The following is a 25,595-nucleotide window of genomic DNA, read 5'->3' on the forward strand; positions in this document are numbered from 1 at the left end:
TTTTCTTAGTAAATTGTGAGATCCTCATTTTCATAGTGCTTGACGTTATGTTAGTTGAGTCGTTACGTTTTTCTTGGTTTTTATCTTGAGTTATACAGTTGTTATACCTTTTTGTGGTTACCTTATTATTTACCCCTATTTTTCTAAGTAAAAACCTAACTTGTATTGTTCTATATCGCCTTGTATCACTCTCCATATGGCAGTTCAATGCCTCCTGTATTTAGTCCCTCTTTTTGATTATTGTGATCTTTTACCTATTGACTTCCATGATTCCCTGTTATGTGCATTTTTTTTTAATTAATCTTAATTTGTTTCTTTTTGTGATTTCCCTATTTGAGTTGATATCAGGACGTTCTGTTTTGTGACCTTGTGTTGTGCTGATATCTGATATTATTGGTTCTCTGACCAAACAATATCCTTTAGTATTTCTTGTAGCTTTGGTTTGGTTTTTGCAAATTCTCTAAACTTGTGTTTGTCTGTAAATATCTTAATTTCGCCTTCATATTTCAGAGAGAGTTTTGCTGGATATATGATCCTTGGTTGGCAGTTTTTCTCCTTCAGTGCTCTGTATATGTCGTCCCATTCCCTTCTTGCCTGCATGGTTTCTGCTGAGTAGTCAGAACATATTCTTACTGATTCTCCCTTGAAGGAAACCTTTCTTTTCTCCCTGGCTGCTTTTAAAATTTTCTGTTTATCTTTGGTTTTGGTGAGTTTGATGATAATATGTCTTGGTGTTTTTCTTTTTGGATCAATCTTAAATGGGGTTCGATGAGCATCTTGGATAGCTATCCTTTCGTCTTTCATGATGTCAGGGAAGTTTTCTGTCAGGAGTTCTTCAACTATTTTCTCTGTGTTTTCTGTCCCCCCTCCCTGTTCTGGGACTCCAATCACCCGCAGGTTATCCTTCTTGATAGAGTCCCACATAATTCTTAGGGTTTCTTCATTTTTTTTAATTCTTTTATCTGATTTTTTTTCAGCTATGTTGGTGTTGATTCCCTGGTCCTCCAGATGTCCCAGTCTGCATTCTAATTGCTCGAGTCTGCTCCTCTGACTTCCTAGTGCATTGTCTAATTCTGTTATTTTATTGTTAATCTTTTGGATTTCTACATGTTGTCTCTCTATGGATTCTTGCAACTTATTAATTTTTCCAGTATGTTCTTGAATAATCTTTTTGAGTTCTTCAACAGTTTTATCAGTGTGTTCCTTGGCTTTTTCTGCAGTTATCCTAATTTCATTTGTGATATCATTAAGCATTCTGTAAATTAGTTTTTTATATTCTGTATCTGATAATTCCAGGATTGTATCTTCATTTGGGAAAGATTTTGATTCTTTTGTTTGGGGGGTTGGAGAAGCTGTCATGGTCTGCTTCTTTAAGTGGTTTGATATGGATTGTTGTCTCCGAGCCATCACTGGGAAACTAGTTTTTCCAGAAAATCGGCTAAAAAAAAAAATGCAGTCAGATCCCTATCAGAGTCCTCCCTCTGGCTCAGGCTATTCAGATGTTAATGAAGCCGCCTGGGGAGGGTGGGGGAGGGAACAGAGAGATAGGAGAGTAGCACCTCAGAATATAGCCAGAGTTGCTTGTCTTGCTTGGAATGACTATTATATCTGAGACTCCCGCGGGGCGCGTCGCCTATGTGTGCTGGCTGTGTGGAGATTGCCCCCCGGGGGGTCTGGCCCACTGGAGTCACGGTCAGATCCTCCGCTTCCAGCCCCACGCCCAGTGTCAAGGCTCCCCTACTGGGACGGTGCACTCTCGACTCCAAAATCAGTCGCTGCCTCCTGGGGACTTCTCGTCCCTCCAGCCGCGTGGCCGTGCCGCCCCCGAGAACTAGTTGGGCCTCCTCCCGGGGTTAGTTCAGATGGGTGGAGCAGGTCCCCGTGCTTGTGCCGTGACCGAGTGTCCCGGCTGGGACGCTGTTCTCCCTGCTCCAATACCAGTCGCTGCCTCCCAGGGACTTCTCCTACCGGCTGCGTCCCACGCCGCCCGCGCGACCCGGCTGGTCCCCTTCCCGGGGTTAGTTCAGGGGGGTGGAGCAACTCTCCGTGTTTATGCCGTACCTGCGTCCAGTCCAAATCCCTGCGGGACGGTTCCCCGTCACGGACGCTGCTCTTTCTGCTCCAAGACCAGTCACTGCCTCCCAGGGACTTCTCCTACCGGCTGTGTCCCACGCCGCCCGTGGAACCGGCTGGTCCCCCTCCCGGGGTTAGTTCAGGGGGGTGGAGCCGCTCTCTGTGCTTGTGCCGTACCTGACTGGTATGCTGGCTCCAGGCTCTGGAAACAATCGCTGCTTCCCCGTATTAGTTAGTTCTCCGTCTCTAAATCTGTGTTTGTTGTTCAGGGTTCGTAGATTGTTATGTATGTGATCGATTCACTTGTTTTTCCGTGTCTTTGTTGTAAGAGGGATCCGAGGTAGCGTCTGCCTAGTCCGCCATCTTCGCCATTATCTTTTATCGGCAGTGGGTTTTTTTTTATGAACACAAACTCAGTGCTCCCTAAGCAAAAGCTCACCGTTTGCACCCCTCTATCCCCGGTAACCTCTAGTAATCTTTGGTTTCTGTATATTTGCTTATTTCATATAAGTGAGATCATACAATACTTGTCTTTTTCAGACCGACTTATTTCACTCAGCATAACGTTTTCAAGATCCGTCTGTGCTGTGGCACGCACCGGGACTTCATTTCTCTTGATGGCTGAGTAATATTCCATCGTGTGTATGTACCACATTTGTTTATCCGTTCATCTGTTGATGGATGTTAGGTTGTTGCCAGCTTTGGCTGTTGTGAAAAGTGCTGCAGTGAACATTGGTGTACAGGTTTCTGTTTGTGTTCTTACCTTCCCTTCTGGGCGTACACCTCAGATTGGGATTCCTGGCTCATACAGTAGTTCTATGTTCAACCGTTTGAGGGACCACAAAACTTTCCCACAGAGGCTGCAGCATTTTACATTTCCACCAGCAATGGATGAGGTCCCAGTTTCTCCACAAGCTCACCAACTCTTGTTTTCCATATTTTTGATCTTTGCCATTCCAATGGGAGTGAGATAATCTCATTGTGGTTTTGATTTGCATTTCCCTAATGGCTAATGGGAAACCCTGGTGGTGTAGTGGTTTAGAGTTTCACAGCTAACCAAATAGTCGGCAGTTTGAATCCACCAGACACTCCTTGGAAACCCTCTGGTACAGTTCTACTCTGCCCTGTAGGGTTGCTATGAGTTGATTTTTTTAAGGACAATGGAATTTTTAAAATTTTTTTAATGATGTTGAGTATCTTTTCTTGTGCTTGTTGGCTATAAAGTCTATTTGGTGTCTCTTCATACATCAAAATCTTTGAAATAAAGACTGTTTCCCTAGCTATTTTAAGTATTTTTTTATACTTAACAAGGCCTAGCAATTATTATGCCTATTAAATACCCAACTCTTCCCGAGCCACCACCTTGCTAAGAAGCTATCCTGGGCGATTCTGTACCTTCAGACGCAGCCTTCTTCCCACCTAGAGGTTTGTTCTCCCAAAGGAGCTGCCTGAGACAGACCTACCTTTCCATCGGGGCATTCACACCCTCAAATAGGTTCTGTTGCAGGTTAAACATTGCTAAACATAGCATGGCGGTGGTGTCAGACCTTCTTGCCTAACTTCACAAGGGGGAAGGAGAATTGAGATCAATAGCCCAAAGCTGATTCCTGTGAAGCGTAGGTCAGACATGCCTCCTCTCTCCAATTTTTTTACCAATTCTCACACGAAGCCATCTCTCCCATGGCATTCCCCACTTCTCCCTGGGTTTGATGATTTGTTGCAGTGTGCACACAAAATTCACAGTACTCACGATTATGGGGTTTATTAGGGAAGTAACAGGTTACAATTCAGGTTCAGGAATGACTCAGGATGCCATTCTTCCATCAAGACAGCTTTTTCTCTCCCTCTGCTACTGGACCCTGCTGGGGCCCTCTTGGGCAAGTGTTACAACTCTTAGCTCCGTGGGTCGGCAGCCCCGCCTTAGCCATCTAGCACTGTCTCCTGGTTCCTGCCATCTTGCCCTGCTGTTGCTATCGCTGCACTGCTGTGTCTCTCTCTGTCTTCCGTGTTACAGCCTCCTCTCTGTCTCCTGGGTCTAGGAGGTTCTCAGCTCAGGGATCCCGGGTCCAAAGGATGTGCTCCACTCCTGTCTGTTCTTGGTGGTAGTCAGGTCCCCCTTTCTGCCTCTGGGATATCTCACTTTAAGCCTAGCAGGATGGAAAAACTGACCAGTCCCCTCATTAGGGTTCTACATACCTTATTTGCATGGTCCCACCCCCACAAGGGTGCCATGCACCTTATTTGTGTTATTAGCAAGCTGTCTAATCCCCTTGGTGGGCCACAAGCATCTTATTGGCATAGCCCCATCCAATCATTTGGTGGGAGATACAAGACCAAGGCTAGAACGGCTATACAAAAGGGATCCATCACACTGCAAATGTTTTACCAAGCCCAAACCCATTGTCATCGAGTTGATTCTGACTCTTAGTGACTCTATGGGACAAAGTAGAACTACCCCATAGGGTTTCTAAGGAGCAGCTGGTGGATTCGAACTGCCGACCTTTGGGTTAGCCGCCGAATTCTTAACCACTGTACCACCAGGGCTCTGCCTGTGTGTTTGCATATACTCAGTATAGGCAGTTGTATGTGAACAGTACTGGCCATTGAGCATCAAGTAAGAGGTAGGACTGCCTAAGTTCTGTCTAGTCAGCTTCTCTTTCGCAACAGAAGGCATTGTTGTTGCAGAATGCATTGTGATGGACTTAGCAGTGCAAGGCAGTTGCCATTGTTGTCTTTGTTTTTTTTTTGACAGCCTGTGGATTGGCAGGATATTTGGTGTCCTAAAAGGACAGACCCAGTGAAATAGCTGGGGACAATTCACTGTTTGGGGGGCTGGGGTTTTTAAACCACAGAAAGGCTCAAGGAGAGAATTATTCAAGTTGCTGAAACTCCATCACAGATACAAGGAAGCACCAAAAGGGGGCTAGGTCTTCAGTATCTCAGAAGCAGGGCCTTCGTGGCTTGAGGACCCATTCTAGCTGGAGTCCACATTGTTGGAAAGTCGCAGGAGGTTGGACTCAGGCCTGACCCAGAGGATGCAGCCTCGAGCCTTTCTGCCCCCATCCTGCAAAGGAAATGATTCGGCTCCCCTGCAAGCTGGTCTCCATGTTTCTCTTCCGAATTAATGATAGTCACTGGCTGGCAAGTATCAAATTCAGCCAATGGTCACATTTTCTGTATCTGTGTCTCAAATTATCAAAATAAGAAGGGGTAGTTTGCACAAAGAAAACATGCTTAGGCCGCCGTCAGCCTGTGGACTAGCATTTTATTTCTGAGGGAGAGAAATGCCTTCCCAAGGAGAACTTAGCCTTTGGCAAAACTCAACAACAAAATTTAAATACAAACATGAAGGTGATGGTTTGCCAGTTTCTATTCAGAACTTTGCTGCTCCGCTATCTCTCGCTGCATGACAAACCACCCCAAACGTAATGCCCTAAACAACAACCGTTCTCTGATTTCAACAGAGTTTGTGGGTCAGGCATTAGAAGGGGCATAGGGGAGTTGGATGTCTCTGCTCTGGGACGGTTGGAGCCTCAGCTGGGGAAGCATGGGGGAGGTGACTAGACCACCAAGGGCTGGGATCCTCTGAACGCTCACTCACAAACGTGTCTGATGGACGAGGCTGGCTGTCAGCTGGGACCACAGCTGAGGTTAGCAGTCAGAAACACTAACACATGGCTCCTCTGCGTGACGGGGCTTCCTCACAATATGGCGGACTCGGATGTCTTTACGTGGCAGCTCAGAGTTTCAAAGGTAGTGTCCCAAGAAGTGGAAGCTATTTTGCCTTTTATGACCTAGCCTCAGATGTCACAGAGCATCACTTTCACCAGGCCACTTACAAAGTCACTTTGTAAGAAGAGCATACAGGGTAGGAGGTACGGTGTGGTCATCTCTGGAAAATACAGTCTGCCTCATCTGCTACACACCAGGTGGACTGAGGCAATGAAAGGGATGCTGCCTGGAGGTTTAAATTAAACAATTAAAATGTACAAGCCATCCCTTCTTATTTATCAAAGTGTCTGTCTTCACCTCCCCTGGCTTTCTTTGAAGTTTACAACCAATGTAGCGCTTAGCTTTTAGCCAGTGTCGTGCCTGCAGATTGGTAATGGCTATGAAACTGTTCCCTAAATGTTGTAGAGAGTAGAACAGCTGGCTGCTGACAAACGCCAGCATTGCTGCCTGTGGGTTGTTAAGTGCCCCAGCACAGTGTCAACAGAGGGGCTGGCTCAGAAGCGTGCTGGAATGAAACACTGCCTGGTCCTACACAATCCTCATAATCAGTTAAAAACCAGGCCTTTCGTTGGCTGATTTTCAGTAGATCACCAGGCCTTTCTTCCTGGTCCATCTTCGTCTGGAGCTCTGCTGGAACCTGTTTAGCATTCTAGCAACATGCAAGCTTCCACCAGCATAAAAGTGGCAGCTGCACATGAGGTGCAATAGCCAGGAACAGAACCCTGGTCTCCCGCGTGATAGGCGAGAGTTCTACCAGTAAGCCACCACTGCTCCCTTTGGCAGGTAGTGTTTGCTGAATAAACAATGGCTGATGCCTGCAGGGAAGGGTTCCTAGGTGTGGGAGGGGTCGGGCCAATGGAGTTGCAGACTGACTCTGGGGATCCGTAGTACAAACAAGACCCAAGTTACTCAGCCATGGTCTTCAGACGATGCCAGCAGAATGCCCCCGGCCCCTCAGCAGTAGTTTAAGTTTAGGCGCTGAGACAGGCCGAGTTATCACTGAGAGCAGATGGGCGCCCGCGGGTCACCGTGTGTCTCCGAGGGGTCTCCGCCTCATCCGCCGTGACTAGCTGTGTAGACCACAGCCCTCCTCAGCTGCATGGTTGGAGAGAGGCAGATGCAACTCTGAAAGGCTGCGTTCACGAGAGTTCTCCAGGGAGGGACTGTTACCCAGAGTTACACAGAGTACCTGGACCCGTGAACGTACCTGGACCTGTGAACATACCTGGACCTGTGAACGTACCTGAATGAGCTAAAATTCAGCATTGTTCTTGCTTCACAGCAGAGTGGGGGCAGTAAGGGATGGCACAGATGTTGGAAACAAATACAGTTGCTGTGCACACCTAAATGGGTGCTTTTGGCTGCAGGGTCAGAAAACCTAACTCAAAATGATTATAGCAAAAATTGAAAAGGGAGGATAGTGAGGGATGTGGTGGGTTCTGTAACTAAAAGGCAGGCATAGATCTTGCTTGCTTCAGGCATGGCTGGATCAGGGCTCAAACAATGCCCCCTGGATACAACTCCTGTCCTTCCCCAGGTCCCAGCTGGCCATGCCAGTCTCCTCAGGAGGCAACAGCTCCAGTCTCCATCCTCTCTAAGCCCCAGCCAGGCCAGGAGTGGAATGGGGAGAAGCAGTATTCCTCTCTGTGGCTCCTGAAGAATCCATGGCTTCAAACTGATTGGAGTCCTTAGGGCATGTACTCACCCCGACGCACTCATGGTGGCAGAAGGAAGGATTGTGCTGATGGTCTGAAGTCAGTCCTCTGGGGTCAGGGCTGCTGCCCAAAGAAGTGGGACATTTCAAGGCAAACCATAGATCCCTGTAAGGATACAGTCCCTGTAAATGATGATGTGTGTGAAGCAGCAGGAGTCACTGGGTAGTGCAAACAGTTAACACGCTCGCCTGCTCACGGAAAGGTTATAGATTCAAGTCCACCCAGCAGTGCCTCGGAAGAAAGGCCTGGCAATCTACTTCTGAAAAATTAGCCACTGTGGAAACCTTGTGGAGCACAGTTCTACTCTGACACACATGGGGTCGCTATGAGTCTGAGTTGTCTGCAAGACAACTTATTGGCTGGCGGGGAAGCAGCCAGTCTAGTGTTCAGACTCAGGATTCACCCTGGTCCCAAGGACAACACATTTGCCCGTCGTCCTTCGCAGAGAGAACTTCTGCTGGGGGTCAGCCCCCTCCACTTTGATTGATGTGTGTTATTTTCAGTGTCAGAGATGAACGTCCCAAATCTGGAAGCACCTTGGTATTGCCCTCTGTGCGTTGATTGTGTATGTTTCAGGAGTACTTTTTGTTTTTTGCAAGCTGAAAGACTACCTTTGAAAATTTACTAACAGAGACTGGTTCTTGTTGAAATATGCGGCATGGAGAAACCCCTGAGAAAAAAGGCAATAAGAAGGAAATAGCTCTACCAGGTATGAAAGCACGTCATAAGCTATTGTGTTTAAAACATTTGGGCACCTGCTCATGAGAGGCAGGCAGATCAATAAAAGTGAATAGAGAGGCCTGAAATAAACCTAAAAAAATACATGAATTTTGGGTATGTTAAAGATGGCATTTAAAATCCACGGGTGCTGGGTGAATCACTTAATAAATAGTGCCAATAAAACCAATGTGGGGAGGAAATAAAGCTGGATCCTTATCTCATTTCCCACACTAAAATAAATTCCAGATGGATCAAAAGGTTAATTTCCTTACACATCGATTTCCTAATAAACAAAAACAGGACCAACAAAGCACTTAGAGAAACAGGCGAAGGATGCAAGCAGTCATTTAATAATGATTAGGAAATTCAGATATAGCTATGGGAAAAAAGTTCAACAACACTCAGTACTTAATGAAATACCATTTTTGTTTATCAGATATGCAAAGATCCGAGGTTAGAAAACAGGCTCCTGCATACACCTTCAGTGCCAATTGGTATAGTTTCTTTGAATGGCAATTTAGCAAGCGTACCAGTATTGAAATCACTGCCCACCCATCTCTCAGTTTGCCACACTGTGGTGGCTGGCGTGTTGTTGTGATGCTGGAAGTGATGCCAGCAGTATTTCAAATGCCAGAAGGGTCACCCATGGTGGACAGGTTTCAGCCTGAGACTAGGGAGAAAGGTCTGGCAACCTACTTCCGACATCAGCCAACAAAAACCCTATGGATCACAACAGAACAGTTTCTGATATAGTGCTGGAAGGTCAGCCCCCTAGGTTGGAAGACACCCAAAATACACCGTGGCTGCCACAATCTATCTTGAAGATGGCACAGGACCTGGCAACATTTTGTTCTGTTGTACATGGGGTTGCCAGGAGTCAGGGCTAACTCAATGGCAGCTGACAAGAACAACAATATTAAAAACATGCATCTGTTTTGACTTGGCAGTTCCATTTTCAGGAATTTGTTCTAGAAGTATACGTGTATGTGTGTGCAAAGCTGTGTGTACATGAAGTGTTGTTTGTGGCATCAAAAGATGGGAAACACCTATTTGTCCTTTAGATAGGCGCCAGTCAAGTAGCTCGTGTTCAAATACAGCTACAAGGTGGATTAGTTTGCAGTTGTAATAAAAACAACGCAGTGTGTCTGGAGGTGCTGATACAGACAACCCCCCAAGGTATGTTTTCTAGCATGCGTGTGTGTGTGTGTGTAAATAAGGTGCATAAAAACATGTGGTGTGTTACCTTTAGAGTAAAAAATCTACATATTTAAATGTGTTTTTCTCCCTGGAGATTCCTACTGAACTGGGGTAAGACAGGTACACAAGTCTGCAGTCTCAGAGACACTTACTTCTCAGGTGTCGTCATTTGCACCTTGCCTAGATTACTTTTTTAATGCTAAAAAAGAAAAAAAAACAGTTAATAAAAAATTAACATGCCCTCCCCCCCCAAAAAATACCTGAAAATGTGAGTTTTTAACCATAGTTGAGATTTTGATTAAAAAAATGTTTTCCTTAATTAAAGAAGTATATTTAACCAATTTCTCTAAGACGCTAGTAACCTTGCAGGCTGGAGAAAACAGCAATACAGTTCTATTATGTGTTCTAGTGAAATTAGAGGGTTGGGGCTTGTACAGACAGTAAAATTAGGCCTCTTCCAAAACCGTGGAAATCAAGCGAAGCCCAGTCCCTGGGTGCCTCGTGAAGCCCTGGAAAACAGGGAAGTGTAGTCCAGTGTTAGGAGGTCTGTTGTTGTTGCTGGGGGCCGTCAAGTTGATCCTGATTAATAGCGACCCGTGTGACAGACCAGAGCTGCTCCATGGGGTTTTCTAGGCCGTAATCTTTATAGGTACTTGTCAGCCAAAAAGGCCCTCCTGGACGAGTTTTTGAAAATATGTGTCCTGCTGGCTCTGGGAAGGTTACTGCCTTAATTTGGAACTTCTAGGGTCGATTTGAAATTTATGTCTGCATCTTATATCTCCCACTGGAGTGCCAGGATTATGTTTTATTTTGTCTTTAGAAGAATCAGGGCTTTGGTTAGTGGTCATTGTTTGGACGAGATGGCAAGAGGAGAAAATGGCTTCAAAACAGGCAGGTGTCCAGGTTCCTGTGTAACAAATAATAACATTTAAAATCTGTTTTCCGCAGGGCACTGTGTTGAGGGCTTGACCCACACTCTCTCATAGAATTCTTTGTATTCAGTAAAGAGCAGGAATTGTTTCCTGCACACCTGCGGGTTTACCCTATTTATGAAAATAACGCTCGCCTTCTGCGTTTGTTCGCCAGCCGCGCCCTCTGCCAGGAGGTATTTGAGTAAATGCACTGTGCTAATCTTTTTACAGCACACGTGGAAGACGATTGGCATGGCGCTGCTCGTGGAGGGAGAACACAGCTGGCAAAGAAACGCAGAAGGCACGCGTGATTTGTGCAAAATAGAGTATATGACGACCCTAGGATGAGAGGTTTAATAGCATGTAAAGAAGAGGGCATCTGTCCTAACCATGAGGACTTGGGCTGTTCAGAGACAGTGTGTCGTCACGTGTGGCTTCATGTCCGTGAGGCAGGTGATTTGACCTGTGTCTCTGGAAGTGGCGGTGAGGCAGTGTAGCTTCCCCTACTCTCACCTGCTCTTCCCCTCTCAGCCCTGCTGTCCATTTACAGGAGGCCGTGCTCAGGGGTGGGTCTGTATCAAACTCATTATTTTTTAATGAGAATAACCGCTTTGCATGGAGCCACAATTATTCCTGTGAATCCATAAATACTGTTCTCACAAAATAAGCTACAGGATATTTAAACAGCATCCTCGACTGCTGCCTAGTGGTCCGGCTATTTTCAGGAGGGACAAACGGAGTCCCTCCCCACTCACATGTGAACCAAAACACAAGTCAGACTTTATAATACATCTGTGTATGTGTGGAGGGAGCCCTGGTGGTGCAGTGGGTAAGCGCTTGGCTGCTAATTGAAAGGTTGGAGGTTCAAGTCCACTCAGGGTCACCTTGGAAGATAGTCCTGGCTATCTACTTCCAAAAAAACAGCCACTGAAAACCCGAAGGAGCACAGTTGTTCTCTGACACACATGGGGTTGCCACGAGTGGGAGTGGACCGGACAGCAGCTGGCTGTTGGCTGAGTGATATGCATACATGTAGTTTTTCTTCTTCCTGCCCACGTTTTAAGTGTTGGCTTCACCATTTGACATGCATATGGGTAATAAAAATTTTAAATCTTTTCTTCTTTAAAATAGTCACCACCAAGCTCTCTATTCTCTTCCCTTGCTTCCTTTTTTCCTTCAGTGAACTTATGGACATCATAAATGTGTGTGTGTGTGTATATATATGTGTGCGCGTGTGTGTGGGCATGTGTGCGTGCGTGTGTGGGCATGTGTGCGTGCGTGTGTATGTATGTGTGTGTGTGTGCACATGTGCATGTGTGTGTGTGCATATGTATGTGCGTGTGCGGGCATGTGTGTGCGTGTACATGCGTGTGTGTGTGTGCACTGTCCCCCTGACTAGAACGTTAGTTCTCTGACAACAGGAAACATGTCTACTTTGTTCCTAACTGGATATTCAGTTCTGAAAATAGTTACTGGAAAATAGGAGGGACTTAAGATGCATTTGTTGAATGAATTGAACGAATAACCAAAGGAGAGACATGTTTGGTTTGCTCATCTGGTGTTGTCCATCACCTGCTTCAGTTATTTCCTTCCAAGGTTTTTTGTTTGTTTGTTTGTTTTCTTGGCATGGTGGGAGTGAGGGGGAGTCACTCCACAGCTCCCTAGAGTTGGTGTCCATGTTAATCATGCTGGGAGATGATGTCAGGGCCCACTCTGGTCTGGCATCCATTCCTTCTCTCCTGCTTCTGCTATCACGTTTCTGTCCGGAGCTGGCACCGTCGGAACGGCTGGCCGCCTGTGGCTTTTGTGTGTCACATGACAGGAGGAGAGCCAGTTGCTGGAAAGGACTGGAGATTATGTGCAGGAGGCATTTAGCTCTGAAGCCACTTTGAAAAGTCAGGGAACATCTCTCTGTTCTGGGGTGAAGAGGGCTGACTTCCGGGGCCCCGGGAGAGTCAGAGGGTCCTCAGAGCTAGCAACTGGCCTGGTTGGGGACTTGACAGCACACTCTGGTCACCTTTGGGCCAAAATGCAGTGCTGCCTTGCTTTGGCTTGTCTTCTTCCTGGACCCTCTTGAGTTGGTAGGTGGCCAGAGTGTCTGCTGCTTGAACCTGTTTTATTTGTCCCTGGAGCTGGTAGAGTGAGACGAGGATTACCTGTGATGAAAACAGTGTGTTTAGTAGAATCAGGGCTGCCGCATACAGTTGTGGAAGTTGTGCAGTGACCAGCTCTGCAAGACCTCACTCAGGTCATCATCTGTATGAATGGCGCCCTCTGGAGCTGGTGAGTGTACAAGCTCCATGGCCTTTAATGTCCAATTAATCACCATTTAGTAAGAATGTCCACCGGCAGTCCACATCGCAACCTGGCTTGCCCTCTCTAGACTGCCCTCTTTGTCTTCTCACTTGTTATTGTCCCCTAGGGCGACGTAAACAAGTACCACAAACTGGGTGGCTTGTGAGAACAGAAACTCGTTTTCCATGGTTCTGAAGGGTAGTCTTCTTACTTCAGGGTACATCTGGTGTTCTCTCTGAAAGGGGACCACCCTTCCTTGTCTCTCAGCTTCCAGTGGCCCCAGGTGTTCCTTCTCTTGCAGATACATCTCCGCATGGCCATCGTTCCTTGGTCTGTCTGTCTCTGTGCCTTTTCTTCTCTTTTATAGGACACACTCAGATTGGGTCAGGACCCCCTACTCCAGCATGACCTTATCTAAACTGATAACATCTTCAAAGACCCTATTTCCAAATAAGGTCAAGTTTACAGGTACCAGGGGTTAGGAATTCATCATATCTTTATAAACTCAACCCTGTTGCTGTCGAGTTGATTCTGACTTGTAGTGACCCGTAGGATTTCTAGGGCTGTAATCTTTATGGAAGCAGACTGCCACGTCTTCCTCCCACAGAGCTGCTAGTGAGTTTGAATAGCTGACCTTTCAGTTAGCAGCCGAGCACTTAACCACTGGACCACCAGGGCTCCTACATATCTTTATGAGGCTCGCAATCCAACTCATAACCCCATTTTCTTGGATGTTCCCACTGGGTTTTCGGAGACCTCCTTCTTCCTGTGAACAAACTCCTGTCCATGTTTGATCTTCTCTCCAATCTCCCCACAGATGGCTGTTCTTTGACGTTAGGGACCCTGCCCTACACGTCCTTATGTCTCTCTAGAACAAGCAGTGCCCCACGGATAGCAACACATCACACACGGGCTGCACTCAAGTGGTTGACCCTAATTCTAAAATTAACTCTAACACACACACACTTGCTCTGGGGGACACATTTTTCATCAGCCTTAGTCTCTTGGTCCAGTGAGATAGGAGACTCAACTCAAATTTGAGGTTTCTAGGATGCTGACAGCGTCCCTCAATTTGAGTCCTTGAGTTGTTGTGGTGAAGATGCTAACCGTCCACTAAAACCCATCTCTCTTTCTCCCGCAGTAATAGAGTCATGGTTGGACTATGGCTGCATGGATAAAGATTGACTTCCCATCTCCCCTGCCTTTGCGACCAGGTTTGGCCATCCATGAGACTAGGCTCTTCCCATGGAATGTGAATGGAAGTGGACGTACAATACCTGCTCCACTTGTTTAAGAGGAAACCCTTAAACTTGGTCTGTTGCTCGGTCCTCCTTCCAGCTGGCTGGAATGGTGATGAAGAGAGTGACAGGGAAGCCACATAGGTTGAACCTAGTAGAACCAACATCAGCTTTGACCCCTGAATGACTGAGTGGAGGAGAACTACACACTGACCTAGAACACTAGCAATGAATTGTTACAGGAGAAAGAGATAAATTTCCTTCATCTTGAAGTTGTCAAATACTTGGGATCTCTTTGTCACAGCAGCTTAGCCTGCCCTAACTGTGCAAATGTAAATGATAATTGGAACTTCAGCTGTGATAAATTAAGGACAAGGATTGGATTAGAAGATGTAAAGTATTTCATAGGCTCAAAGGAAAAGCTGAAGAGCCAAATTCAGAGAAGCTTGGCTACACTAACTCCTGGGAGCCAGACATTGGGAACCAGTACACAGTTTCACTAGGACTGGATGAATTTCCTCCAGCTTTTTTTCACTTTCTGTGCCTTTTCACTCAAGATTAAATTCCAGGAGAGAGAGATTCCAACTTGGACTGGCTTAGGCCAGGTGTCCACCTTTTCGGCCAGGGTGGTGGGAAGAAGCCCTTGATGGACAACCCCATCCTCATGGTATGAAGTAGGGGAGGGGTGGGTCAAGTAAGCTACACCAGGATGCCATGATCCATAATACAAGGGATTAGATGCTGGAGATGAAAACAAGTGTCTACCACAACTATGAGTCCAGATAATGAGCTATTTTAATTATATTACTGAACACTGTGCTTGGGATATATATTCTGTAGCGCTGCTATGCTTTATAGATGCAGTATACCCTCAGACCAATCCGCAGTGTACCAATCCACAATACATGTACGTACCATGGGGAAAATTATGGCTTTTCCCCCCATTACCATGGTGAATATATTACTAAGTATAAATACACGGCAGAGAGTCTTCTGAAATCAAGGGCTCTGTTTATCTCTGCATAATGAGGCTGTCAGTGGAACCTGTATTTACTGAAGCACAAGTAGGTTACAAAACTTCCATTAACAAATGTAAGTAACTCAGTTGTCATAAACAAAAGGAGGGATTAGCATTTGGTATAGACCTGTGAATCCACACTGCATGTGTTGTAAGAGCTAACCTGAAGGCTCCAAAAGGCTGCCACTTAGAGCTCTGGGACCATTGTTTCAGAAGTATTAACCCGAAACAAACCAACACAGGGACAGTCTCTAAGAGTATTAACCCAACGTAAACCTACACAGGGACCATCTATAAGAGTATTAACCCAACGTAAACCTACACAGGGACCATCTATAAGAGTATTAACCCAACGTAAACCTACACAGGGACCATCTATAAGAACCCAGTTCCAGTTGCTGTCGAGTCGACACTGACACATGGCAACCCCATGTGTGCCAGAGTAGAACTGTGCTCCATGGGATTTTCAGCAGCTGATTTTCAGAAGTAGATTGCCAGGCCTTTCTTCCAAAGTGCCTCTGGGTGGGTTCGAACTGCCAACCTTTCAATTAACCACCGAGCTCATTGGCCATTTGTACCTCCCAGGGACTCCCTTTAAGAAATAAATACCCAGTTTTCTTATGTACGTTGATACTGGACATACACACATTACACAAGGATATCCCCTTAGGAAATATCCCTTCTCCATTTCAGAGCACCCCAAATATGCCCTAGAAATGTGTGTGTACTCACTTATGAAAATATCCTGTGTAGGAAAGACACCTTCCTGATACCCTGCACTACCTTTCAGAAAGAAGTTCCCCTCAGACGTAATGCTGTAAATTACAGCTTCTTGTCACTACAACGGAATAATTAGCAGCGGCTACTGGGTATTGGCTATTTTATGGTTAAATAAGCAGCTGTATTCTTTCCTAGAAACTTAAAAAGGATTCACTGGAGAAACATGATCCAAATTCCAAATGACCTACTTAGGAATAAAGTTTAAGAAAAATATACTAAACCCATGATATATCAGAAAAGGGCTATACAATGATAATCCCCTGTATGATCAAAAAATTGCCAGATACAGTGTAATGGCCTGTTTATTTAAAGCAAATTAGATTCAATAAAATTCCAGTGCACAGTAATTGGGACTGCCTTTAGGATTCATCTTAATAGTGCTGTCCACAGCGAATTGAACTTTTCACCAGCACGTCTTGGTTGCCTACGATTTAATTGAGCTTCTGCAAAGCAGGAATCGTCGTTTATCTGCCTGAGTGTTTCAGCCAAGTGTCCAGAAGGTCAGATGGGGGCCAGTGCGTGCAATTTCCAGCTTGAAAGTGACAGTGTTCAAAATGTTCGTACCATGGCTACTTAAAACACAATACTAGTCCTTTAGGGTGTTTTTCCCCCTAGAAATCACGCCATACATAGTGGTCACCTTCTAGAAAATGTTAAGACTTTAGCACCCTGGACCCCATGTAAAATGCAACCCCGCTTCTCTTTGTAGAACAGTATATGTGTCGGGAGGTCCCCAAGACAACCACCAGGTCCCATGGCTCGCTAGGAGGACTCCAGCACTCAGCCTATCCCTGAACTCCCAGCTGCGATTTAGTAACAGTGGAAGGGCACAAAGCAAAGTCAGCCAAGGGAAAGCCTCATGGGGTGAGGTCTAGGGAAAGCCAGGAATGAGCTGCCACAGGCTTCTCCCCGTGGAATCGCAGGGGACACCTTTCATTTTCCCAGCAACGTGTAACAACTCTTGTGAAATGTCATCTACCAGGGAGCCCCATCAGACACTCAGCACCCAGGGTTTTATTGGGGCTGGTCACGCAGGCGTCCTCTGCCTAGCGGGTACCCAAACCCCACACTCCAGCAGGAAAGCAGGGTTCAGCATAAACCATATAGTTTTCTCACCTGTCATGGAAATATGGGAACCCTTCTGAAATCCAGGTTCCCAGATGCCAGCCCAGGGCCCCCCTTGCGGGCAGGCCTTTGTAGGGATGGTGGCCTCAGGCCTGCTTTCTTAGCTCTTTTCTGCTCCTCGTGTCTAAGAATTGCTTCTGTGGAAGAAACGGTTCTGTGTTAGGAACAGGCATGTCTTTTTTTCTCTCTGAGCCCCTGTCCTCCTCCCCCGAGCGGTGGGAGTGTGGTCTCGCTGTCTCTTCTGACATAGGAGTGACGGTTTTAGCCACGCAGACTCTGGACCATCTTCTTGTCTGTATCTTCATGCAGATAAAACAATCTTAAGTCTGGAATTCATACTTCAGAGTGCTCCAGTCTCGGCATTGTCTTCTATCCATCCTGATCAACGTGTTCGTTTTCTCGTTTCAAAACTCCTCCCATTTTCCCCAAGGGACCAAGAAGAGAAAACATAACAGGAAACTTTTTTTTTCCAAGCATGTAAGTCAGTTTATAAATCAAATTTTTTGCAGTTTATCATATTGCCCTTTTAACATGTACTTCACAATCCTGATATGTTTTGTTTTCTTATGAAGTTTCTTAGAGGAAAATAAGGACAGAAGGAAACTGTTTCTGCTGTGTTTTCCTTCCCCTCCCTCATCCAGCCTGTCTCCAGGGGAAGAGCCATAGGTAACTTGGAGAAAAACCAGTAGGCATATCACCTACCACTTGCATCAAAGAAGGAAGAGGCAAGGAAGAGAGGAAAACCCGAAAACCCAAACCCATTGCAGTTGAGTCCATTCTGACTCACAGGGACCCTATAGGACAGAGTGGAACTGCTCCATAGGGTTTCCAAGGCTGCAATCTTTACAGAAGCAGTCTGCCACATCTTTCTCCCACGGAGCAGCTGGTGAGTTTGAATTTGAGCCGCCGACCTTTTGGCTGGCAGCTGAGCAGTTTAACCACTGCACCACCAGGGCTCCAGAAGGGAGGAAGGGGAAAGAAATAATACAAGAAATCTGTGATGGAAAGGGCAGGTACTTTGGTAAATGCATTTTTGTTTAAAGTCCAGGTGGATGTTAGTTAACACGACTGACTAGCATTGAATAAGACGGAATGTAAGTGGATTCAAAATAAGTGGCTTTGGCACCAGAAAATGCAGCGTGAGATCAGAAAGGCTGTTCTGCACTGTGGTTACCTAAAAAACCAAACCCTTTGTCATCCAGTCGATTGTTGACTCATAGTGACCAGTGACCCTATAGGACAGAGTGGAACTGCCCCACAGGGTTTCCAAGAAGCGGCTTGTGGATTCCAGCTGCTGACCCTCTGGTGAGGCCGCATCAAATCCTGGTTCCCCTACCCTACCCGTGAGCTGAGGGATTCCGGGCAAGTCACTCTACTTCCCCAAACCCCAGGTTTCTTATCTGCTCAAAGAAAATTCAAAATGATACTGACCTTATAGGCCACTGTAAGAAGTAAATGAGAAAACTGTCCCATGAACTTAGCTGAGTGCCTCCGTGCGTATTGAGTACTCTGGTGATGATGAAGATGGCATGATGGTGATGATGACGATTATGTAGTAGAAAGAGCACACACCTGAAAGTCAGGTAAACCAGTTGCCGCGGGGGGCAGCTCCGACTCCAGGTGAGTCCATGTGTGTCAGAGGAGAACCAGTGGGGAAATACAGGTTCCCTCAGTTTATTGGTAGGCATGGCATTAACTGTATCTACAGCCCGTGTCAGTTCACGGCACCCTCTGGCAGGGAGGAAGATGTGTATTACTCTGTATCTGGACCCTCATAAACGACACCAAAATAGTGAGATCAGATTTTTGCCAAGATTTCATCTACAGAGACCAACCAACCAACCAGTTGCCGTCAAGTTGATTCGAACTCTTGGAGACGCCACCTGCGTCAGAGTAGAACTGAGCTCCACAGGGTTTTCAGTGGCTGATTTTTCAGAAGTAGATCAACCAGGTCTTTCTTCTGAGGAGCCTCCGGGTGGATTCAAACTGCCAACCTTTCAGTGAGCAGCCGAGCGCTTTACCATTTGTACTACCTGGGGACTCCAGGCAGATAGGCCTGCTCCATTCTCAATTCCAGCGTTTGCCTAGGGATCGTCACTAATTCCCCATCCTGTCTGAGTCTTGGCATCCTCGTTTTGAACTTGGAACACTATAGGGAAAAGTTGTTGAGATAATGTGGATGAAGGGTTCCTGGGTGGCTCAAACAGTTAAGCGCTCAACTGCTAACTGAAAAGTTTGTGGTTAGAACCCACCCAGAGGTGCCTCGGAAGACAAGCCTGGTGATCTGATTCCGAAAAGTCACAGCCTTGAAAACCCTGTGGAGCACAGTTCTGCTTGGACACCCATGGGGTCACTCTGAGTGGGCATGGACTGGATAGCAGCTGACAGCACCAGCCACAAATGTGGAGGAAGGGGCCGTCAGGGCCTGGCACAAGGGAGATTCTCAATGGGTGTGCACTGTTGCCATTTATGTTCATGGGTTTCAACTTATTTTCTCTTCAGTTTCAACTGTTTAGGGGTTTTCTATTTTTTTAATTAAAGCTATAAACTAGCAGAGTGATACTCTATTTCTCTATGTAAGTAACACCTGCTCTCGGTCAGCTAGTGTCACTAGCTTCGTTGACAAAGGTCGGGACAAATGGAAAAAATGTTTAGGACAGATGGATTGCCAGCTGGTTGCAAATATGTGGTTACTTGCTGTTACACGTGAGCTGAAGCCTACAGCTGGGCCCACCGGGTTCCGGCACCGGCAGCTCCCCAGGACCCCCAGAGCGGTCTCAGACTTGCACGTCCTTCCCCCACAGGGCCAAGGTGAAGAAGGGCGTGAGCATCGTTGGGGTGCGAGCCAGCAGCCCCTCCATCTGGGACGTCAGGGAGAGCACGGATCACACGGGGAGGCACGCGCCAGCTGTCATCGTTTGCCGGAAGAAACCTGCTGCCTCGGAAAGCAGGTGAGTCCCACAGGCTGCAGGTGCATTCACACATGCGGCAGCTGTGGCTTCCTTCTTCCTAGACTTGCTAACAACCACTTATGGTGCCCTCTGCATTTGGGGGGCATCTCTGTTATTGTGCTCCAGGGAAGATGGGGGACACGCTTTACTGAGGAAAGGTGGGCTGTTATTCACAGTGGATCTGCTTACCACCAGGGCATGGCTCGGGTCACCTGGTCACTTGCAAGGACTGCTCCAGGTAGATGGAATTCCTCTGAGTGCACATCCGCTTGGTCCTCTTAAACCCACATCGTCAGGTGAATGCCAAGCCCGATGTCTCGGATAAAAGGGCCCACTTGGCAACGGGCCAAAGCAGAAGCTCACCTGTCACCTGCTGGCGTACAGGGAGGTGTTCCACGTTTGCTGAGTGTATTTAAATATAACGTGTCTGTCTGGATTCATGCACCAGCATTTCCTGGTGACGCAGCAAGCAATCTGCCGGGGAATCACTGTAGAAAGAAATTAAAACCCGAATCTGTCTCCGACACACACCAAATTAGAAGCAGCCAGTTCACTGATGGGCAAAGGGGAGCTGGAAGTTAGGAGGCCAGATTTATTCCAATCTCCCCAAACCTCATTGGTGGCTCCAGAGAATTGCTACTCTGGCCACATATTTTTGCCAATTTTAGGTTGCTTTTTCCTCCTTATATTATTGGAGATTTTTGAACAGTAACCGGAGAACAAACCCTAGGCATACAACACATTATTCCTAGGCTGTAGATTTTTAAACTTTCGTAAGTCAGTGTTTGGAAAATATGTTTGTTTTCTATTATTTATTCCAGTACGGAGGCTGTGAATCTCAGCCGATGGTTATCATGCCTTTTTAGCTAAGTGACAAGGAGCAATTGAAAGCAACTTGGAGGTGATTTGATTAGGATTCCCTTCCGTGCTCCTGGAAACTTCCTTCAGCCTTGGAGCCTGGGGACTTGGGTGGGCAGCAGCCCTGGGTTGTATATACCGTTCCTTTTGTGGCCAGTGCGAGAATATTTTCCACAGCCTCTAGAGTGACTGTAGAGGAAACAGGTGATATGTTTTTGGGTTTCGTCCTAAATGCATTTGTTATGAGAGTGTGCCACCCTGATTAACTCGATGTGTTTACAAATACACACACATTCAAACATGGCTGTGTTATTATGCCTGGGGAATAAGTGTCACCTCAATAACGGCTGTCTTTTGGGTTTTTTTGGGTTAGCAAAGCTTAGAAAGGATGGATGGATGGATGGAGGGAGGGAGGGATGGGTGGGTGGATGCGGGGATGGATGGATGGAGGGAGGGAGGTAGGGAGGGATGGAGGGGTGGGTGGGTAAGTGGGTGGGTGGATGGACACGTGGGTGGACGCGTGGATGGATGGGTGGGTGGGTGGATGGATGGGTGGGTGGGTGGATGGATGGATGTGTGGATGGATGGGTGGGTGGATGTGTGGATGGGTGGATGGGTGGGTGGGTGGGTGGATGTGTGGATGGATGGGTGGGTGGATGCATGGATGGATGGGTGGGTGAGTGGGTGGGTGGATGCATGGATGGATGGATGGATGGATGGATGAATGGGTGGGTGGGTGGGTGGATGCGTGGATGGATGGGTGGGTGGATGCGTGGATGGATGGGTGGATGGGTGGATGGATGGATGGATGGATGGATGGATGGATGGATGGATGGATGGGTGGGTGGGAGGATGCGTGGATGGATGGGTGGGTGGATGCGTGGATGGATGGATGGGCGGGTGGGTGGGTGGATGGATGGATGGATGGATGGATGGATGGATGGATGGATGGATGGATGGATGGATGGATGGATGGATGGGTGGGTGGGAGGATGCGTGGATGGATGGGTGTGTGGATGCGTGGATGGATGGATGGGCGGGTGGGTGGGTGGATGGATGGATGGATGGATGGATGGGTGGGTGGGAGGATGCGTGGATGGATGGGTGTGTGGATGCGTGGATGGATGGATGGGCGGGTGGGTGGGTGGATGGATGGATGGATGGATGGGTAGGTGGGAGGATGCGTGGATGCATGGGTGGGTGGATGCGTGGATGGATGAATGGGCGGGTGGGTGGGTGGATGGATGGATGGATGGGTGGGTGGGAGGATGGATGGATGGATGGATGGATGGATGGATGGATGGATGGATGGATGGATGGATGGATGGATGGATGGATGGGCGGGTGGGTGGGTGGGTGGATGGATGGATGGATGGGTGGGTGGGAGGATGCGTGGATGGATGGATGGGCGGGTGGGTGGGTGGATGGATGGATGGATGGATGGATGGGTGGGTGGGAGGATGTGTGGATGGATGGGTGTGTGGATGCGTGGATGGATGGATGGGCGGGTGGGTGGGTGGATGGATGGATGGATGGATGGGTAGGTGGGAGGATGCGTGGATGGATGGGTGGGTGGATGCGTGGATGGATGGATGGGCGGGTGGGTGGGTGGATGGATGGATGGATGGGTGGGTGGGTGGGTGGATGGATGGATGGATGGATGGGTGGGTGGGAGGATGCGTGGATGGATGGGTGGGTGGATGCGTGGATGGATGGATGGGCGGGTGGGTGGGTGGATGCATGGATGGATGGATGGATGGGTGGGTGGGTGGATGCGTGGATGGATGGGTGGGTGGGTGGATGCGTGGACGGGTGGGTGGACGCGTGGGTGGGTGCACGGATGGATGGATGGACGATGGACGGATGCGTGGATGCATGGATGTGTGCATGGATGCGTGCGTGGACACGTGGGTGAACACGTGGGTGGACGCGTGGACGCGTGGGTGGACGCGTGGGTGGTGCATGGATGGGTGGATGGATGGACGCGTGGGTGTACGCGTGGGTGGACACGTGGGTGGACGCGTGGATAGATAGCTAGATAGATATTAGTTTCTCTCGAGTCAGCTCTGACTCCTGGCGGCCTTATGTGCAACAGAAGGAGGTGTGGCCCGGTCCTGTGCCATCTTCATGATCGTTGGTATGTTTGAGCCCATTGCTGAGGCTGTTGTGTAAATTCATCTCATTAAGAGTTTCCCTCATCTTCGCTGACCTTCCACTTTACCAAACATAATGTCCTTCTCTAGCAGTTCGTCTTTCCTGATGACATGTCCAACATAATCAAGCCGAAGTCTCAGGCCATCTTCGGGTCTGAGGAGCATTCTGGTTGTATTTCTTCTAAAACTGATGTGTTCGTTTTTCTGAAAGTCCACCTTATATTCACACATTTTTTTTTTATTTTTTGCTAGAAGAGGGGGATCCTAACCAATGTGTTTTTCTTGTGCACAGTCTCCGCTCCTTTTCTCGCAGATTGCTAGTAGTAATAGCAGTGGTTGTAGAGTTGTCTGTGAAACACAAAGGGATTTGAATCATTTAAAATGTTTATGAATTATTTCTTCTTGTTTTCTAATTTCTGGCTAAGAATTAGCTTTGTTCATCTCTAGCATGGAGAGGAAGGTAAGGAAAGTTCCCCAGGGTGCTTCTCCCCATTAAGACGTAAGCTGCTTTCTATGGGTCAGGTAATTCAGGGACTTCAGAGAGTTTTGCCACGTCTTGGGATGGAAAGAAACTCAATATCTCCAGAAGATACCCAGGTATACAGGTGCTTGATGTGTACCATTAATTTTTCTCTCATCTGCATCAGTACCCTCTCTTTAAGAAATGGGTGCTCTGAATGGGATATCAAGCTATGCCTTTAAAATTCCCAGCGTCACAGTGGAGAATATTCTTTATCCCTTTGTAGATTCTAATATCATCTCTCTATTTCCTACTTTGGGTCTAGATGATGGGAAAGACCAGACGTACACACGTGTGTGTATAGTATATGCGTGTACGTACAATGTATGCACATGTGGAATATACATGTGTATGATCTTGGTGTGTAAATGTGTATGCATGCATATCCACCTATGTTTTATATATGCACAGACGTGTTGATGGAGGGATTTATTTTATTTTTTGGAATCTAGTTCTTACGCTACACCAGGTAGGTTTGGCTTCAAGAGGCAGCTCTGTAATGAAAGCCCTTTTAGATTGGAAATCTGTCTGGTTTGCTGCTTTGCTCCTGGCCTTGCCTGCAGCCGTGTCTGATGCTCAGTGGTCTTTTTATAGATATCTGCTTAACAAAGTCCTAGAACTAGTCCACACCTATGTAAATCTGTGTGCAGACGTATTGCGTGGCCTCTGATCTATGTTGTTCAGACAAGCTGGGTGTGTAAATGTGTATGGAGAAGCCCCATTTGGGAAAAACCCAGGGAAGGGTAGTTTTATGAGTAGAAAATGTCCCCAGAAGACAACACAAGAGACTGGCCACTGGGATTGCTATGGGGGAAGCTGGAGAAAGCATTGAATGTAAGTTACTTTTTACTGTGAATTTTTTAGATGGTTTGATTTTTTCCCCATTTTTATTACATGTTCTACCTATTTAATAAAATGCATATAATTAAAAATAGACACAATTTGAATATGGTATCTTCATTAATATAACAAAAAGCCAAACCCATTTGTCATCGAGTCGATTCTGACTCATAGCGACCTTATAGGGCAGAGTAGAACTGCCCCATAGGGCTTCCAAGGAGTGGCTTGTGGATTTGAACTGCCGACCTTTTGGTTAGCAGCCCAGCTCTTAACCCCTGCTCCCCAGGCACCGTCGTTAATCCAGTCACCTGTTAGCATTACGTCAAATGTTTTCATCTTACTCCTGACTTGAGGGAATTGTTACTGTTGTTAGTTGCTGTCCAGGCGACTCCAACTCATGGTGACCCCGCGTGTGCTGAAAACTGCTCCACAGGGTTCTCAAGGCTGTGACCTTTCAAAGCAGATCCAGGCCTGTCTTCCCAGGCGCCTCTGGGTGGATTCGAACTGCAAACCTTTTGGCTAGTAGTCAAGCGCTTTACCATTTCCACCACCCAGTGACTCCTTTAGAGACTTAAAGAAAGAAAAATCATGCTGCAGTGTTTGGAGCCGTGAGTGAGCTGGGGTGAGATCTAGTTCTTTCTCTGAAGCATAATTGGAAAGCGGATTTTGCAGAGGATATTTTAATAATGGCAGTAGGTTTTGCTTCAGAATCTGTTTTCCTTAATAAATTCTTCCTACTCTGGATTTTTTCAGTTATTTTTAAAAGTCAGACTCTGACGGTATGACTGCAAAAGAGGGTGCCTTAATTAGCTTGAGAGTCCTAGATTTTGGATTGCTGATACTTTGCCATGGGTCAGGAAGTTGGGTTACTGAAGTTAAGTCCCTGTGACAGGTGTAATTTTACGGATTAAGGAGACACTTTTGTGCTGGCAATGAACGCAACAGGAGTGAATGCAGACCTTTAATTGAAGAAGTTTGGTTGCCGAAAACCTTATCACAACAATATTAACATATGAATGATATCACAGCTCTCAGATCTGTTTTGATGGAGCGTTGCCAGGCAAATATTGCCAAACAGACGCAGAAGAGCTAATTAAGCTCCGTCCCTCAAACTCCATTTTGCGTATCAGAGTATTGCTCACTGGAGCGTTGTGTCAGCTTAGGTAGCTGTCTAACAGGAAGCCGGATGTTGCCTTTACCTTGTCTCTGCATAGGGGGCGTTTCCCAGAGTTTACCGCAGCTGATGTTTAGAAGATTTTAGACGGGATTGAAGAACTAGAATGATCGTAAGAAGCTTACATGCGTTGAAGTTTTCAATCACAGCTTCTAATTGATGAGAATTCCATCTCCTTTAGGAACTAATAACATTGCTGAAGACTATCGCTTGCTAATAGAGTGTAGACAGGCAAGAGTAAATATCTAGAGTTTAATAACTTTTCACAATTATGATCTGCTTATATTGTATGATA

At 46.9% G+C, this 25,595-nt stretch overlaps 1 protein-coding gene across 1 annotated transcript in view; it reads left to right on the forward strand.

Moving 5' to 3' along the window:
* TMEM132D (transmembrane protein 132D) overlaps positions 1 to 25,595 on the forward strand; it is a 725,131-nt gene that overhangs the window by 319,141 nt on the left and 380,395 nt on the right. Inside the window, exon 3 of the mRNA XM_049866226.1 lies at positions 19,609 to 19,755. Within this exon, the coding sequence (XP_049722183.1) occupies positions 19,609 to 19,755 (147 nt within the window). The remainder of the gene's footprint in view (positions 1 to 19,608; positions 19,756 to 25,595) is intronic.

The sequence above is a fragment of the Elephas maximus genome, chromosome 22, assembly GCF_024166365.1.
Source record: "Elephas maximus indicus isolate mEleMax1 chromosome 22, mEleMax1 primary haplotype, whole genome shotgun sequence".
In the NCBI taxonomy this organism is placed as follows: domain Eukaryota; kingdom Metazoa; phylum Chordata; class Mammalia; order Proboscidea; family Elephantidae; genus Elephas; species Elephas maximus.